This window comes from Salmo salar, chromosome 10, assembly GCF_965601325.2.
Source record: "Salmo salar chromosome 10, fSalSal1, whole genome shotgun sequence".
Classification (NCBI taxonomy): domain Eukaryota; kingdom Metazoa; phylum Chordata; class Actinopteri; order Salmoniformes; family Salmonidae; genus Salmo; species Salmo salar.
This window is the reverse complement of record NC_138300.1, coordinates 50,123,323-50,138,920: the sequence shown is the minus strand read 5'-3', so window position 1 is coordinate 50,138,920 and position 15,598 is coordinate 50,123,323. Positions and strand designations below refer to the sequence as shown.

The window sequence follows — 15,598 nt, the reverse complement described above, 5'->3', positions numbered from 1 at the left end:
GTGCTATGAACTCAATATTAAGAGGTGAGAAATAAATGATATACTCACAGAAAGCTGTTAAACAATTTTTCCCTCAATCAGAATGCATCTCTCCCTCTTCCGTGTGCACAGTGGGGAGAGGGAGTGAGAGTGGATCGCTCACACAGCAGCAGACAGGGAAACGGAGACAGGCAGATACTTTCACAGCAGGAATCATCATTATGCATTGGCTATTACTGTCGACCAAATAATGGTTTTAGAACGATCTACAGGAACGTTGTGTAGCAAAATTACCGACGTACACAAAATGCTTCGGTAAGAGGAAGGTAATGTCGGCAGGGTGGGAAATTAACTTTTTGGTCCACCAGCCACGGTGGCAGGTAGATAATAAAAACAAAATAATCTACCAGCCACTCAGATTTTTTACCACCAAAATGTTTTTTGAGACCATAAAAACAACAGATGATAATACTTTCTGTTTTTCTAAATTACTGTATGTATTACTAGTAAGAAGTACTGAAATAAATGACTATGTATTACTAGTGAGAAGTAATGAAATAAATTACTATGTATTACTAGTAAGAAGTAATGAAATAAATGACTATGTATTACTAGTAAGAATACATTTTTATAAATTTCTATGTATTACTAGTAAGAAGTAATGGGGTACATTTTTGTGACCTGCATCTTTTAACCAATGCGTGTTAAAATAAATCATTTAGATCAATAGTAAAAACAGATAGAGTTCTACAAATGAACATGAAGAATCAACAAAGTTCCTGCCCGGCCACAAAAGGCTGACTGATACAGCTAATGTTATTAATATAGTTCAGAGCTCTGCACTGACATGTTTTACAAGGAGTACATGATGTGCTCCTAAGCAGAAATGTAGAAGCACACAAATACATCAAGGAGAACAGAATATTTGATGGTTTTAATTATAAGAAATAAACGTTTTTAGGAGTGATCCATGCTCAGTCAAGCACAATCATTAGTTGAGACAAATGTTCAGCGGCCGCTTTAAGGGACTAGCCGTTACCGTGGTAACTTGGGTACTCGTCTGTGATGAAAAAAATCTGACTGATGTCTTCCTAGCAGCAGACCGTTGCGGCAAACTCAATCTAACATTGAAAACAACCTAAAGTTAGGCTGTGAACAAAACTATATAATTGGCCTAAAACACGAGGACAAGTCAGACTTTAGTACCCTTTCTTATCAATTCCACTAACTTCTACATGTGGCCTTTGGATTTAAAAAAACCTGTTCCCAAATGCTCTGTGTGACCACCTGCCAACGTGGCTGGAGAAATAGACCTTCTTACCCACCATGACAAAATCTACTCACATTTGGTGGGTGGCGGGTGTTAATGTCCAACCCTCAGTGTCGGTGTTGGTCATTTTCGGTTTATCGTCCCAGCTCTATTGAGCAGCCTTGCTGCAGTAGTTATACTGGTCTTTATCTTGCCTAAGAGTCATCAGCTCTATTAACTGTTGGAGGACAAACGTGGATAAATAATCTTAGTAGAAATGGTTAGCTGTTCCTCCTCTGAATCTCACCCAATATGTACAATTATTTCATGTCTTGGTGGACGTTTGTATCTAAATCGTTAGTTCCCATTTTTGCTTTTACACAGAAACAGTATTTGATCCTGGCTCAAAATGCGTTCATTTAGATTATCTGTGATGGAGCCTCGGATAATGTGGGTTTACAGTTAGTTGCATTATTATTAGGGCTGGCACAATGACCGTGTAACCAGCTGTTATGGATGAAGATAGCCATGAAAATAAAATGACCGTAACGAGCAAGGTGTTGTAGCAAACGAGTCTCCGGTTCCCTAGGCAACACCTCCCTGCAGCAGCAACCCTGCCAATTTGACTGGTAAACTCATGGGTACACTCGCAATGGCTGCCTGATATTGTGATGCCATAATTTTCATGGTAATGTAGAATGTTCATTCAAATGATGTTATTTTTGTAATGTCAGTTGAGTTGAATCACCAAATCACAGCACAGATTGATGGGTACACTTCTTGCTTTTACTTCCTGCTTTGCTCCTATGGGTACACTCGCAATGGCCGCCAGTCCACCCATTATGCCATCATTGACCTGAATGGGGATTCCCATTCTATCTATTCTATTTCTATGGCGCCCATGCAGCCAGGAGCGCAGGAGAGGAGAAAATGTGCGTCTTAAACAACAAAAACAGTTATTGTGATGACTGCTGTCATTTGTCTGGCCAATAACAGTCTTTCAAAATGCCATGCCTGTCACAGCCCTGGGTAGTGTATTACCTTCGGTGCTGCAGAATGTACTGGAATTCCCAGTTACTGGTTTTGATTGGTCTCTAGCTTGAGGTGAAACACAACCTTTTTATGTAACAGCTAGACTATGATGGTTCAATATTGATTCAGTGTCATGTGATTTGTGGTATGAATGAAGCACACCCTAGCCATGGTTGATCCTAGATGGCTTTTTCTAACCTATTTTTGACTGGTCTCCTCTTGTGTCTGTGTGCCTGTCTACAGTTAGAAGTAATGCTGGAAGACAGCCTGAGCCTGCCCAGCAACGGCAAGCTCTACAACAAGGTGCTCAACTGGGTCCAGCGCAGTCTGTGGGAGAACGGAGGTCAACTGGATAGACTGATGGAGGAGGTCAGTACTGTAGCTGGAGTTTAGCTTGCACTAATCCACCCCATAACCCTTCCCTCCCTCTCTCGCTTTCCTTTAGCAAGTCGTTAAAGGCATCCGCATGCTTCAGGTCGGCTGGCGCTGAGCACGGCTGGCGCTGAGCACGGCTGGCGCTGAGCACGGCTAGGCGAACCGAACGATTGTGCTCGCATACTCCCTTATTAGACCTTCACTTGAAAAACGAAAAAAAGCGTCAATAGTACTGTTTGTCCATTTTGAGACCCTGTAGCCAGTGTACACTTCATCAAAATAGTCTGAATTCATCTATGACGACTCAAGAAATCTGTCATTAATTTTGACATTTTTGTCGAGGAGATCTTTGTCTTGCAATTTTGCACCTGACTAGGATGTTTGGTGCAGTATTTCTCAAGTGAAAGAATGTGCATGAGGATGGGTCATCTCTCATTAAATGACAATAGACACTTTATTGAAGAATCCCTACTATTGACCAATCGCCAACGAGGGGACATAGACTTCAGCTACCGACTTCGGTGTGCCGAGAGAGAGAGAGACAAAATGGTGTGCCCGAACAGCCCAAGGTTTTTCCCCGAAGTCCAACGCGAACAAAATGTTGTCATAATATATGCACAAACTGTTTGGAACTGTTTGGGCTGGGAAGCATGCGGGCGCCTTAAGGCACTGATCCAAACCCGACGTCATGGCACGCTGTGTTAGGACTGTTTGGTGGTTCTTTTTGTTCTTTCCTTTTTTTCTCGTTTTCTTTCCTAATGTTTAGTTCTGCAGTACAGTGTACCTGGCCATACAGCAAACTAGAGGTGAGAAGAGACAGACCTGTGTTGCTGTTCTGTTTTAGTCATCAGTTGGATGCACCTACAGTGTCTTGATTTTGCTCTATTCTCTTTTGCATTGAAAGATGTGAGCAGGTCCCTCACTCTGTTCTGTCCCACTGATACCCTTCTCTTTCTGACCAGGTGTGTGTGTATGTGTGTCAGCGAGCGCTCCAGTACTAACGAATGTTCCTCCCCGTTGATTTGTCTCTCCTCCAGGTTTATTAACAGCAGCAGGAGAGCAGACTGAAGAGCCAAGACTGAGCCACCAGGGTAATGAGTCAGGGAGAAACAGAGAGAACAGAGGGAGGATAGGAGGAGCCCCCCTCTTTCTCTTTCTACAGCCAAAGCAACACTGTGCTCCCATCTGTCTACACACACACACACACACACACACACACACACACACACACACACACACACACACACACACAGGCCTACTTAGCTTACACATATTTACATTTTGTAAAGTATGCATACAACCTAATTGACTTACATTCCACTGACATCCAGTGGAGAGCACTCACAGAAACCCACATCTACTCACAGAAACCCACATCTACTCACAGAAACCCACATCTACTCACAGAAATCCACATCCACTCACAGAAACCCACATCTACTCACAGAAACCCACATCTACTCACCGAAACCCACATCCACTCACAGAAACCCATATCCACTCACAGAAACCCATATCCACTCACAGAAACCCATATCCACTCACAGAAACCAACATCCACTCACAGAAACCCACATCTACTCACAGAAACCCACATCCACTCAGAGAAACCCATATCCACTCACAGAAACCCATATCCACTCAGAGAAACCAATATCCACTCACAGAAACCCACATCCACTCACAGAAACCCATATCCACTCACAGAAACCCATATCCACTCACAGAAACCCACATCCACTCACAGAAACCCACATCTACTCACAGAAACCCACATCCACTCACAGAAACCCATATCCACTCACAGAAACCCATATCCACTCACAGAAACCCACATCCACTCACAGAAACTCACATCTACTCACAGAAACCCACATCTACTCACAGAAACCCACATCCACTCACAGAAACCCATATCCACTCACAGAAACCCATATCCACTCACAGAAACCCATACCCACTCACAGAAACCCATAATCACTGAAAAGACCATCTGCACATAACCATGATTACCCCCCCACATACTCGGAAACACCCGTCATAATTCACTATTCTATGAGGCGTTTAATATTAACCAGTTTTTAGAACCAAGAGATGTCCTTTAAGTAGGCAAGGGCAGAATGACGGCCATTTTAACCATAACCATAAAGAAGCTTTTGAAATGGTTCTCTGCTCAAGCATATTCTATTCTACACTATCTCAATGCCCACTGTCATTTTGTTTGAAAACGTCTCTATTTTCATGTTTTATTTATTAACTATTTGTAAGAGACAATAATGTATGTAAAAGCTTTGCCTTCCACATAAGCATAACTCATGGATTTACATCAGAAAGATGCAGTTCCTTTTTTCCATGCAATTATACTGACCAACTTCCTCAGCCAACCATGAGTGGGTTTTCCAAGCATTGAGGTCATGAGGACTGAAGACGTTTCCAGATGCTTCATCTTTATCAACTCCCCCCTCCTCCTTTTCTAGATGTTATGAAGGGAAGGGGGTGCACAGGACCAGCACCTGCAGATGTTGTGTATGTCCCTGCATTTACTGTAACCACCTGCGTTCCTCCTACCGGTGACGACAGACCAACCTGAACCTTCCTCACCCAACCAACCCCCCTCCCACACCGTCCTCCTCCCCTCCCTCCCGTGTTGCCCGGGTGCTGCTTTGCTGTGTGTTGCCATGGAGACAGCCTGCCACATGGGTGTTGTGTCGCTGTGTGTCTTGCAGGTGCAAACGCTGTACTATTCAGCCGACCACAAGCTGCTCGATGGCGCTCTCATCATTGAGGAACATGGGGTGTTTGGTGTTGGTGCAGAGGACCACATCCAGTTTGTGCAGGTACACAACCCGCCCCTATCCTGGGCTAACTCTGTGTCACTTGTCCCAAGCTGGCCTCTATCCACCTTATGTAGCCTGGCAACAAGGGCACAGCCGGTTAGTGTGGGAAACCTAGGAACACTACACCTGCTTGCGTAGCTCCTGTTGCACACTAGACTGGTTCTCAGATCAATTGAGTCTAGTCTTTTGGAGATTGGGTTCTGATCGCAAAATGTTTTGTGTGTTTTGAGTATGTAGCTGCTTCTTCGTTGGTCAAGTCTACCCTGTGTCTGTGCCATCTTTCAGCTTGTTTAGATGGTTTAAATGGGTTGTAGACTGGTTTCAACTGTTTCTGGGGGACTACTCAGCACCGCTAAAAGACTGTTTGGGTGTAGTTCTAGGCAGGTTCAAAGCCAGGATTAGTCCATTTCAGGACTAATGCTCTGCAGCCAACTGGTGTTGTAGCCTGTAGGAGATGTTGTGGCTCTTCCCTCTGGCTGGGTTTCTGTACTGTAGCTGCGTTGGTTGTGCTGTTGCAGAAGAAGCCCCCTCGTGAGAACAGCAACACCCAGAGACAGCTGAGCTCCAGCTCCTCCGGCAGCACCTCGCCCTCCGGATCCTCCTCCAACACACCCTGCAGGAGAGAGTGGAAGTATATCGCCTCCGAGAAGACCACCAGTAAGTGTGTGTGTGTGTGTGTGTGTGTGTGTGTGTGTGTGTGTGTGTGTGTGTGTGTGTGTGTGTGTGTGTGTGTGTGTGTGTGTGTGTGTGTGTGTGTGTGTGTGTGTGTGTGTGTGTGTGTGTGTGTGTGTGTGTGTGTTTGTGTCGGATGTTTGAAGACTTACAGAGGAGTGGGTGTGTTACCTCAGAATGACAACGACTAGGTTCCAGTTTAACAACGTTTACTTCACCGTATTTCCACAGCACATAGTCGCCATCATGCTCAGGCCAGTCCATCTCCAGTGAGACTACTGCGCAGGCGTACTAATAACAGAGTGATAGCACCTTAATAACAGAAATATAGGGATACTTAAAACATTAACTTAACAGGTGTATAACATAATGTGTATGAATAGCATAATAACTTCTTAGATAAGACTTGTTTTTTACATCAGTTATTACCATCACCTCTCCACTCATGGCTCTCTCTCCTCTCTCTCTCTCTCTCTCTCTCTCTCTCCCATCTCCCCCCTTCTCTCTCTTTCCCCCTCCTCTCTCTCTCTTTCCCCCTCCTCTCTCTCTCTTTCCCCCTCCTCTCTCTCTCTCCCCCTCCTCTCTCTCTCTCCCCCTTCTCTCTCTCTCTCCCCCTTCTCTCTCTCTCTCCACCTTCTCTCTCTCTCTCCCCCTTCTCTCTCCTCTCCACCTTCTCTCGCTCTCTCTCCCCCTTCTCTCTCTCTCCCCCCCTCTCTCTCTCCCATCTCCCCCCCTTCTCTCCCTCTCTCCCCCTCCTCTCTCTCTCTCCTCTCTCTCTCTCTCCCATCTCCCTCCCTCTCTCTCCCCTTCTCTCTCTCTCTCCCCCTCTTCTCTCTCTCTCCCCCTCTTCTCTCTCTCTCTCTCCCTCCTCTCGCTCTCTCTCCCATCTCCCTCCCCCTTCTCTCTCTCTCCGCCCCCTCTTCTCTCTCTCTCCTCTCTCCCTTCTCGCTCTCTCTCCGCAGACAACACTTACCTGTGTCTGGCCGTGCTAGATGGGGTGTTGTGTGTGATCTTTCTGCATGGCCGTAGCTCTCCCCAGAGCTCTCCCTCTGCGACACCCTGTCTGATGAAGAGCCTCAGCTTCGAGGCCCAGCCTGAGGAGCTGGAGGAACACCCGCTGACCACCATGCATTATGCCCGCTCTGGCCTGGGCACTGCCACCCTGCACGGCAGGCTCATCGCTGCAGGTACGGAGATTTTAACCATTGTCTATTTAACCTTTTATTTATACAGGTTATTCTCATTAAGATACAATCTCTTCACAGCAAGATATAGCTGTTAGTTAACCAGCCACTGAGCCTCTATCTGGAGACTGGCACTGACCGGTCCCCAGTCTCAAGTCTCAGATCCTCCAAATCAGCCCTGTCCTGTCACTCACAACTGTCATCTACAGTGCATTCGGAAAGTATTCAGACCCCTTGACCTTTTCCACATTTTGTTACATTGCAGCCTTATTCTAAAATTGTTTAAATTGTTTTTTCCCCCTCATCAATCTACACACAATATCCCATATTGACAAAGCAAAAACTGATTTTTAGATATGTTTGCAACAATAAAATGTTTTCATAATAAAAAAAAATAATAATAAAAAAACGGATATAACATTTTACATTAGTATTCAGGCCCTTTACTCAGTACTTTGTTGAAGCACCTTTGGCAGCGATTACAGCATAGAGTCTTCTTGGGTATGACGCTACAAGCTTGGCACACCTGTATTTGGGGGAGTTTCTCCCATTCTTCTCTGCAGATCCTCTCAAGCTCTGTCAGGTTGGATGGGTAGCGTTGCTGCACAGCTATTCTCAGGTCTCTCCAGAGATGTTTGATCGGGTTCAAGTCCGGGCTCTGCCTGGGCCACTCAAGGACATTCAGAGACTTGTCCCAAAGCCACTCCTGCGTTGTCTTGGCTGTGTGCTTAGGGTCGTTGTCCTGTTGGAAGGTGAACCTTCGCCCCAGTCTGAGGTCCTGAACGCTCTGGAGCAGGTTTTCATCAAGGATCTCGCTGTACTTTGCTCTGTTCATCTTTCCCTCGATCCTGACTAGTCTCCCAGTCCCTGCCGCTGAAAAACGTCCCACAGCATGATGCTGCCACCACCATGCTTCACCATAGGGATGGTGCCAGGTTTACTGCAAACGTGACGCTTGGCATTTAGGCCAAGGAGTTCAATCTTGGTTTCATCAGACCATAGAATCTTGTTTCTCATCGTCTGAGTACTTTAGGTGCCTTTTGTCAAACTCAAGCGGGCTGTCATGTGCCTTTTACTGAGGAGTGGCTTCCGTCTGGCCACTCTACCATAAAGGCCTGATTGGTGGAGTGCTGCAGAGATGGTTGTCCTTCTGTAAGTTTCTCCCATCTCCACAGAGGAACTCTGGAGCTCTGTCAGAGTGACCATCGGGTTCTTGGTCACCTCGCTGACCAAGGCCCTTCTCCCCCGATTGCTCAGTTTGGCCGGGCTGACAGCTCTAGGAAGAGTCTTGGTGGTTCCAAACTTCTTCCATTTAAGAATGATGGAGGCCACTGTGTTCTTGGGGACCTTCAATGCTGCTGAATTTTTTGGGTACCCTTCCCTAGATCTGTGCCTCGACACAATCCTGTTTTGGAGCTCTACGGGCAATTCCTTCAACCTCATCGCTTGGTTTTTGCTCTGACATGCACTGTCAACTGTGGGACCTTTATATAGACAGGTGTGTGCCTTTCCAAATCATGTTTAATAAATTGAATTTACCACAGGTGGACTCTAATCAAGTTGTATAAACATCTGTTTGCACTAGAGGCTCATATAAAGGCTTCTGTAGGCCCAGACTGACCTGGTGTCTTCTGTTTGAGCTGTATGCTCATGCTCAAGACAAGGGGGATGATTGTGGACTACAGGAAATGGAGGTCTGAGCATGCCCCCATTCTCATCGACGGGACTGTAGTGGAGCAGGTTGAGAGCTTCAAGTTCCTTGGTGTCCACATCACCAGCAAACTAACATGGTCCAAGCACACCAAGACAGTCGTGAAGAGGGCACGACAAAACCTATTCCCCCTCAGGAGACTGAAAAGATTTGGCATGGGTCCTCAGATCCTCAAAAGGTTCTACAGTTGCCCCATCGAGAGCATCCTGACTGGTTGCTCGGCCTCAGACCCCAAGGCACAACAGAGGGTAGTGCGAACCGCCCAGTACATCACTGGAGCCAAGCTTCCTGCCATCCAGGACCTCTACACCAGGCCGTGTCAGAGGAAGGCCCTGAACATTTTCAAAGACCCCAGCCACCCCAGTCATAGACTGTTCTCTCTACTACCGCATGGCAAGCGGTACCGGAGTGCCAAGTTTAGGTCTAAGAGGCTTCTAAACAGCTTCTACCCCCAAGCCATAAGACTCCTGAACACCTAATCAAATGGCTACCCAGACTATTTGCACTGCCCCCCTTACACCGCTGCTAGTCTCTGTTATTATCATCTATGCATAGTCACTTTAATAACTCCACCTACATGTACATATTACTTCAACTAACCGGTGCCCCCGGAAAATTGACTCTGGTACCGGTACCCCCTGTATATAGTCTCGCTATTGTTATTTTACTGCTGCTCTTTAATTACTTGTTACTTTTATTTCTTAATCTTATCCGTATTTTTTTTTAACTGCATTGTTGGTTAGGGGCTCGTAAGTAAGCATTTCACTGTAAGGTCTACATCTGTTGTATTTGGCGCATGTGACATACAATTTGATTTGATCTCAAGGATACTCAATGGAAAAGGGATGCACCTGAGCTCAATTTCGAGTCTCATATCAAAGGGTCTGAATACTTTCGAAAAAATTCAAAAACCTGTTTTTGCTTTGTCATTATGGGGTATTGTGTGTAGATTTTTAATCCATTTTTGAATAAGGCTGTAATGTAAAAATAAAATGTGGGAAAATATTTCCAGAATGCACTGTATATGATTAATACACCTGATGATTGAGTAGGCCCGGACTGACCTGGTGTCCTCTGTGTTTCCTCTCTAGGAGGTTATAAAGTAGAGCTGGGCGACATGGACAGAAATCCATATTGCTATGAATGAACCACTTTTGTTGAAATAACAATAAATCTATGATAAATAATTTTTTTGCAGATGGGCGATATGATCAAAAACTCGCAATACGTGTACATTTTGCTCGATAACAACAAAAACAACCATTTTAGAAAAATGTTGTGGACAGTTAACATTAGCGACATGGCTCTAGACGGACCTGGTGTCCTCTGTTTGAGCTGCATGCTCACATTAAGGGTTCTGTAGGCCCGGACTGACCTGGTGTCCTCTGTTTGAGCTGTATGCTCACATTAAGGGTTCTGTAGGCCCGGACTGACCTGGTGTCCTCTGTTTGAGCAGTATGCTCACATTAAGGGTTCTGTAGGCCCGGACTGACCTGGTGTCCTCTGTTTGAGCTGTATGCTCACATTAAGGGTTCTGTAGGCCCGGACTGACCTGGTGTCCTCTGTTTGAGCTGCATGCTCACATTAAGGGTTCTGTAGGCCCGGACTGACCTGGTGTCCTCTGTTTGAGCTGTATGCTCACATTAAGGGTTCTGTAGGCCCGGACTGACCTGGTGTCCTCTGTTTGAGCTGTATGCTCACATTAAGGGTTCTGTAGGCCCGGACTGACCTGGTGTCCTCTGTTTGAGCTGTATGCTCATATTAAGGGTTCTGTAGGCCCAGACTGACCTGGTGTCCTCTGTGTATTTCCCGTCTCCAGGAGGGTATAACCGAGAGGAGTGCCTGAGGACGGTGGAGTGTTACGACCCCAAAGACGACCGTTGGACCTTCACCGCTCCCATGCGGACTCCCAGGGCTCGCTTCCAGATGGCAGTGCTTATGGTACAACCCTGACCTTTGAACCCTAATTTACTAGGATTGACAGGTGCCTGTCTGACTTAAACCTGCCCCTCTGTCTCCTCGCGTCTCTCATAGGGTCAGCTGTACGTGATGGGCGGCTCCAACGGCCACTCGGACGAGCTGAGCTGTGGGGAGACGTATGATCCGCACACTGACACGTGGGCTCAGGTGCCAGAGCTCCGGACCAACCGCTGCAACGCAGGTGTCTGCTCATTGAACAACAAGCTGTTCGTGGTGGGAGGGTCGGACCCCTGTGGGCAGAAAGGCCTGAAGAACTGTGACGCTTTTGACCCTGTGACCAAGACCTGGAACAACTGTGCTCCCCTCAACATCAGTAAGCACCTATACCACACATATATTATGGAGCTATATGAGGACGGGCTCATTGTAATGGCTGGAATGGAATAAATGGAACAGTGAAACACATCACACATATGGAAACCTCATTTTACTCCGTTCCATATAATCCATTCCGGTCATTACAATGAGCCCGTCCTCTTAAAGCTCCTCCCACCAGCCTCCTCTACTAAACACAGACTGTATTGTACCTGTATCTCTCATAGTGTACACTGAGGAAAAGATTCCAGGTCACCAGGGTGGAAGCCTTTACTAATGATGCTTATCATTTAGTGCATGTACTGTCTCAGTGAAGAACTGGAACAGTTTTCAGTTGGCCTGTGAATGTGAAAAGTGATTCAAGTGTGCCGTTAACTCTGTTCTTCTAGGGAGGCACCAGGCTGCGGTGTGTGAGCTCGATGGCTTCATGTACGTGATTGGAGGTGCTGAGTCATGGAACTGCCTGAACACAGTGGAGCGTTACAACCCCGAGAACAACACCTGGACCCTGATCTCCCCCATGAACGTGGCCCGCAGGGGGGCTGGGGTGGCCGTCTACGCTGGTAAGACACTTCTCCATAGAAATATAGCATTCTGATTCTACGGTCTGCTCTAAACTGAGGATTACCGTGTATAGGGTCATGGGTTCACTGGGGTGGGGATACAGTTTTCTTTGGTTGCAACCTTGGAATTTGGCAGAAATATCCAAATCATTGCTCAGATTTGTGCTGACCCTTCTCTCTCCTTGTCGCTATCTCCTTCTCTTCCCGTCTCCAGGGAAGCTTTTCGTGGTTGGTGGGTTTGACGGCTCCCATGCCCTGCGCTGTGTTGAGGTGTACGACCCAGCCCGTAATGAGTGGAGGATGCTCGGTAGCATGACCGTGGCACGCAGCAATGCGGGGGTAGCCGTGCTGGGTGATTTCATCTGCGCCATGGGCGGCTTCGACGGAAACAACTTCCTGAACACGCTGGAGGTTTACGACCCCGAGACGGATGAGTGGAGCGACTGCGCCGATGCCCTCTCCTCCTCCGCCTGAGGGTTAAGGGTCAGAGGTCAATGGGCGGGTACCTTTCCCAAACTAACAGGCTTAGTGACATAATCGTGTTTCGTGATGTTCCGTAGGTGAGTGGGAGGAAGGGGACAGGGGAATCATTTTGGCAGGGGTTCTTCAGTGAAGACTGGAATATTTGGGGGGAGGGTTCCCAAAAGCAACATTAAGCCTTTGCATACAATATTTTTCGTGCTGTATATATTTTCCTTTTTGTCTTAAGAATGCCAACATTTAATACACTTTTAGTGCAATTTAGTTTTTTGTTGTTGAAAGGTTTGTGTATTGTTTTCTGAGAAGAAGCTACTGTTTTGATCATCTCACGACTACCTTGGACCTACTGGTCTGGTCAGGATGGGTGATGGTACTGGAAAACTTTGGGTTGACTTGATTTAGAAGGTGATTCTGAATAGTTGTTTCCATTTTAAACTGTCATTTTAACTCCCACACATTTAAAGATATGCAGTTTGAAGCCTTATTCAAAAAAAGAGGGTCACTCCCATCATGGCTTCGTCATTTAAACTAAAGCTGGATTTTGCTTTTCCAATCTTTAATGATGGCCTTTTTTTTATATTTTTATACACTGCTGATTTACCAATAGAAGAAGTAGCTGACGCACATGACAACTGAGTCATCAAACGAAACCAGTGCCAGTTTAGTAACAACGCGAACACACACACACACACAACCATGCTTCTGTGCTTGTTCTAACCAAGTATTTTGTTACTGCGTTTTGACTAATTCACTATTTGTGGAGATTATGTTTTCTTTATTTCTTGTGTGGTGTTTTAAAAGGGGTTCAGACATTTGGCTTTTGACATTTTCTTTTTTGAGTTTAGAAGGATTGGAAGGTCCTGTATCACATTTGTAACACGCTGATATTCCTTAACTAATAAACCATTTCAACCTGACGGCGTGTGCTCTTGTACTCTTTTTCCAATGAATGCAGTACTAGATCTGACTCAGGTTTGACTGGGGTGCGTTCAGTATGACGGAAAGGTGTGCAACGCGGAATTCAACGGAAACGATACTGTACTGAACGACCAGTTGAAAAAAAACTTGATTTATGGTGGCCTAGAGAGCAATTACCGGATGGCGTGCTGCACGAGTTTTGTGATTTCAAATAGTCACACCCATATTGTTCAGGCCACACCCACCAAACGGGAGCAAACGTACCTCAAAGGCTGTTGAAGAATGGTGTGCACCGTTTTAGGGACATGTGCCGTTCCGTACAAACCGTCACACAACGTAGCAAACATTGAAGCAAACGGAACACACACTTTGTTAGAGCTGTGACTGTCAAACATTCTCTGTCTTTTAGATAGTGTAGTGATGGGTCATGTATACCACAGTGTTCTAATGGAAGAACCACCTGATTATACTTCTACTCTAGAAACTTTCCACCAATTGGAAGTTGCAAGTCACTACTTAATCCCCCAGGACACAGTTACACCAAAAAATATATATATTGAGATTCAGCCAAATTGCAAAATGTGTTGACAAAAAATTCTAAGTTTAGTTGACTTCTACTCAATGTCAAAACGTATTAAATCAAGTAAGCAAAAAACTGTTTACTCAACTTGGAAATTCATAAACCTGTAGTCAAATTTACGGAAGCAACATAAGTTGTGTTGACTAGACATTAAGTTCAACACAACTTGTCTTGTCTATACTTACAGAATGTAACTAAGTTGAATCAACAAAGATTGTGTATAATCAAATTAGAAATTCACAACCAAAAAATCTAATCAATTGGAAACAACATAACCGCTGTTCAGATGACTTCAACTTAGTTTTGTGGGGTGGAGCCATTAGAATAATACCTAGCATGCTTTGCAACTGTACATTTTTGACATTTACATTTTGGTCATTTAGCAGACCCTTTTATCCAGAGAGACTTCAGTTAGTGCATTCAACGAAGGTAGATAAACATCCACATTTAAAAAGTAACAAGTAAAAAGGTCATGTAACCGTTTCTGAAAATGTCATTGTAGATGTTGGAAGGTTGATATTACTAAGTATATTGCCAGTTTTGAAACTGGTGGAAAAGCTCACACGTGAGCAAGAGAGACAAAAGTGAGTGTTTTCAGAATGTATTCATACCCCTTGACATATTCCACATTTTGTTGTGTTACAGCCTGAATTCAAATGGATGACATCATTTTTTCTCACCCATCTACACACAATACCCTATTATAACAAAGTGAAAACATGTTTTACATTTGTTTTGTAAATTTATAGTAAATGCAATACATAAATATCATTTACAGTCCCTTCGGAAAGTATTCAGACCCCTTGACTTTTTCCACCTTTCGTTACATTACAGCCTTATTCTAAAACGGATTAAATATTTATTTTTTTCTTCAGAAATCTACACACAATACCCCATAACGACAAAGCGAAAACTGTTTTTAGAATTATTTGCAAATGTATCAAAAACAGAAATACCTTATTACATAAGTATTCAGACCCTTTGCTATGAGACTCGAAATTGAGCTCAGGTGCATCCTGTTTCCATTGATCATCCTTGAGATGTTTCTACAACTTGATTGGAGTCCACCTGGGTAAATTCAATTGATTGGACATGATTTGGAAAGGCACACACCTGTCTATATAAGGTCCCACATTTGACAGTGCATGTCAGAGCAAAAACCAAGCCATGAGGTCGAAGGAATTGTCCGTAGAGCTCCGAGACAGGATTGTGTCGAGGCACAGATCTGGGGAAGGGTACCAAAACATTTCTGCAGCATTGAAGGTCCTCAAGAACACAGTGGCCTCCATCATTCTTAAATGGAAAAAGTTTGGAACCACCAAGAGTCTTCCTAGAGCTGGGCAATCGGGGGAGAAGAGCCTTGGTCAGGGAGATGGGAGAAACTTACAGAAGGACAACCATCTCTGCAGCACTTCACCAATCAGGCCTTTATGGTAGACTAGCCAGACGGAAACCATTCCTCAGTAAAAGGCACATGACAGCACACTCAGAGTTTGCCAAAAGGCACCTAAAGACTCTCAGTCCATGAGAAACAAGATTCTCTGGTCTGATGAAACCAAGATTGAACTCTTTGGCCTGATTGCCAAGTGTCACGTCTGGAGGAAACCTGGCTCCACCACCTGAAGCATGGTGGTGGCCGCATCATGCTGTGGGGATGTTTTTCAGTGTCAGGGACTGGGAGACTAGTCAGGATCGAGGCAGAGATGAACGGTGCAAAGTACAG

General features: G+C 45.2%; 1 protein-coding gene across 3 annotated transcripts in view; it reads left to right on the top strand.

Moving 5' to 3' along the window:
• The window catches only part of ivns1abpa (influenza virus NS1A binding protein a), a 53,735-nt gene extending 40,441 nt beyond the window's left edge, over positions 1-13,294 (top strand). For all 3 annotated transcript variants that reach the window (XM_014123525.3, XM_014123524.3, NM_001165379.1), the window contains 8 exon segments: positions 2,504-2,629; positions 5,362-5,472; positions 5,991-6,129; positions 7,107-7,331; positions 10,859-10,980; positions 11,074-11,332; positions 11,724-11,897; positions 12,112-13,294. In XM_014123525.3, coding sequence (XP_013979000.1) covers positions 2,504-2,629; positions 5,362-5,472; positions 5,991-6,129; positions 7,107-7,331; positions 10,859-10,980; positions 11,074-11,332; positions 11,724-11,897; positions 12,112-12,371 — 1,416 coding nt within the window. In that variant the 3' untranslated portion in view covers positions 12,372-13,294.
• Positions 13,295-15,598: the final 2,304 nt, after the last annotated feature.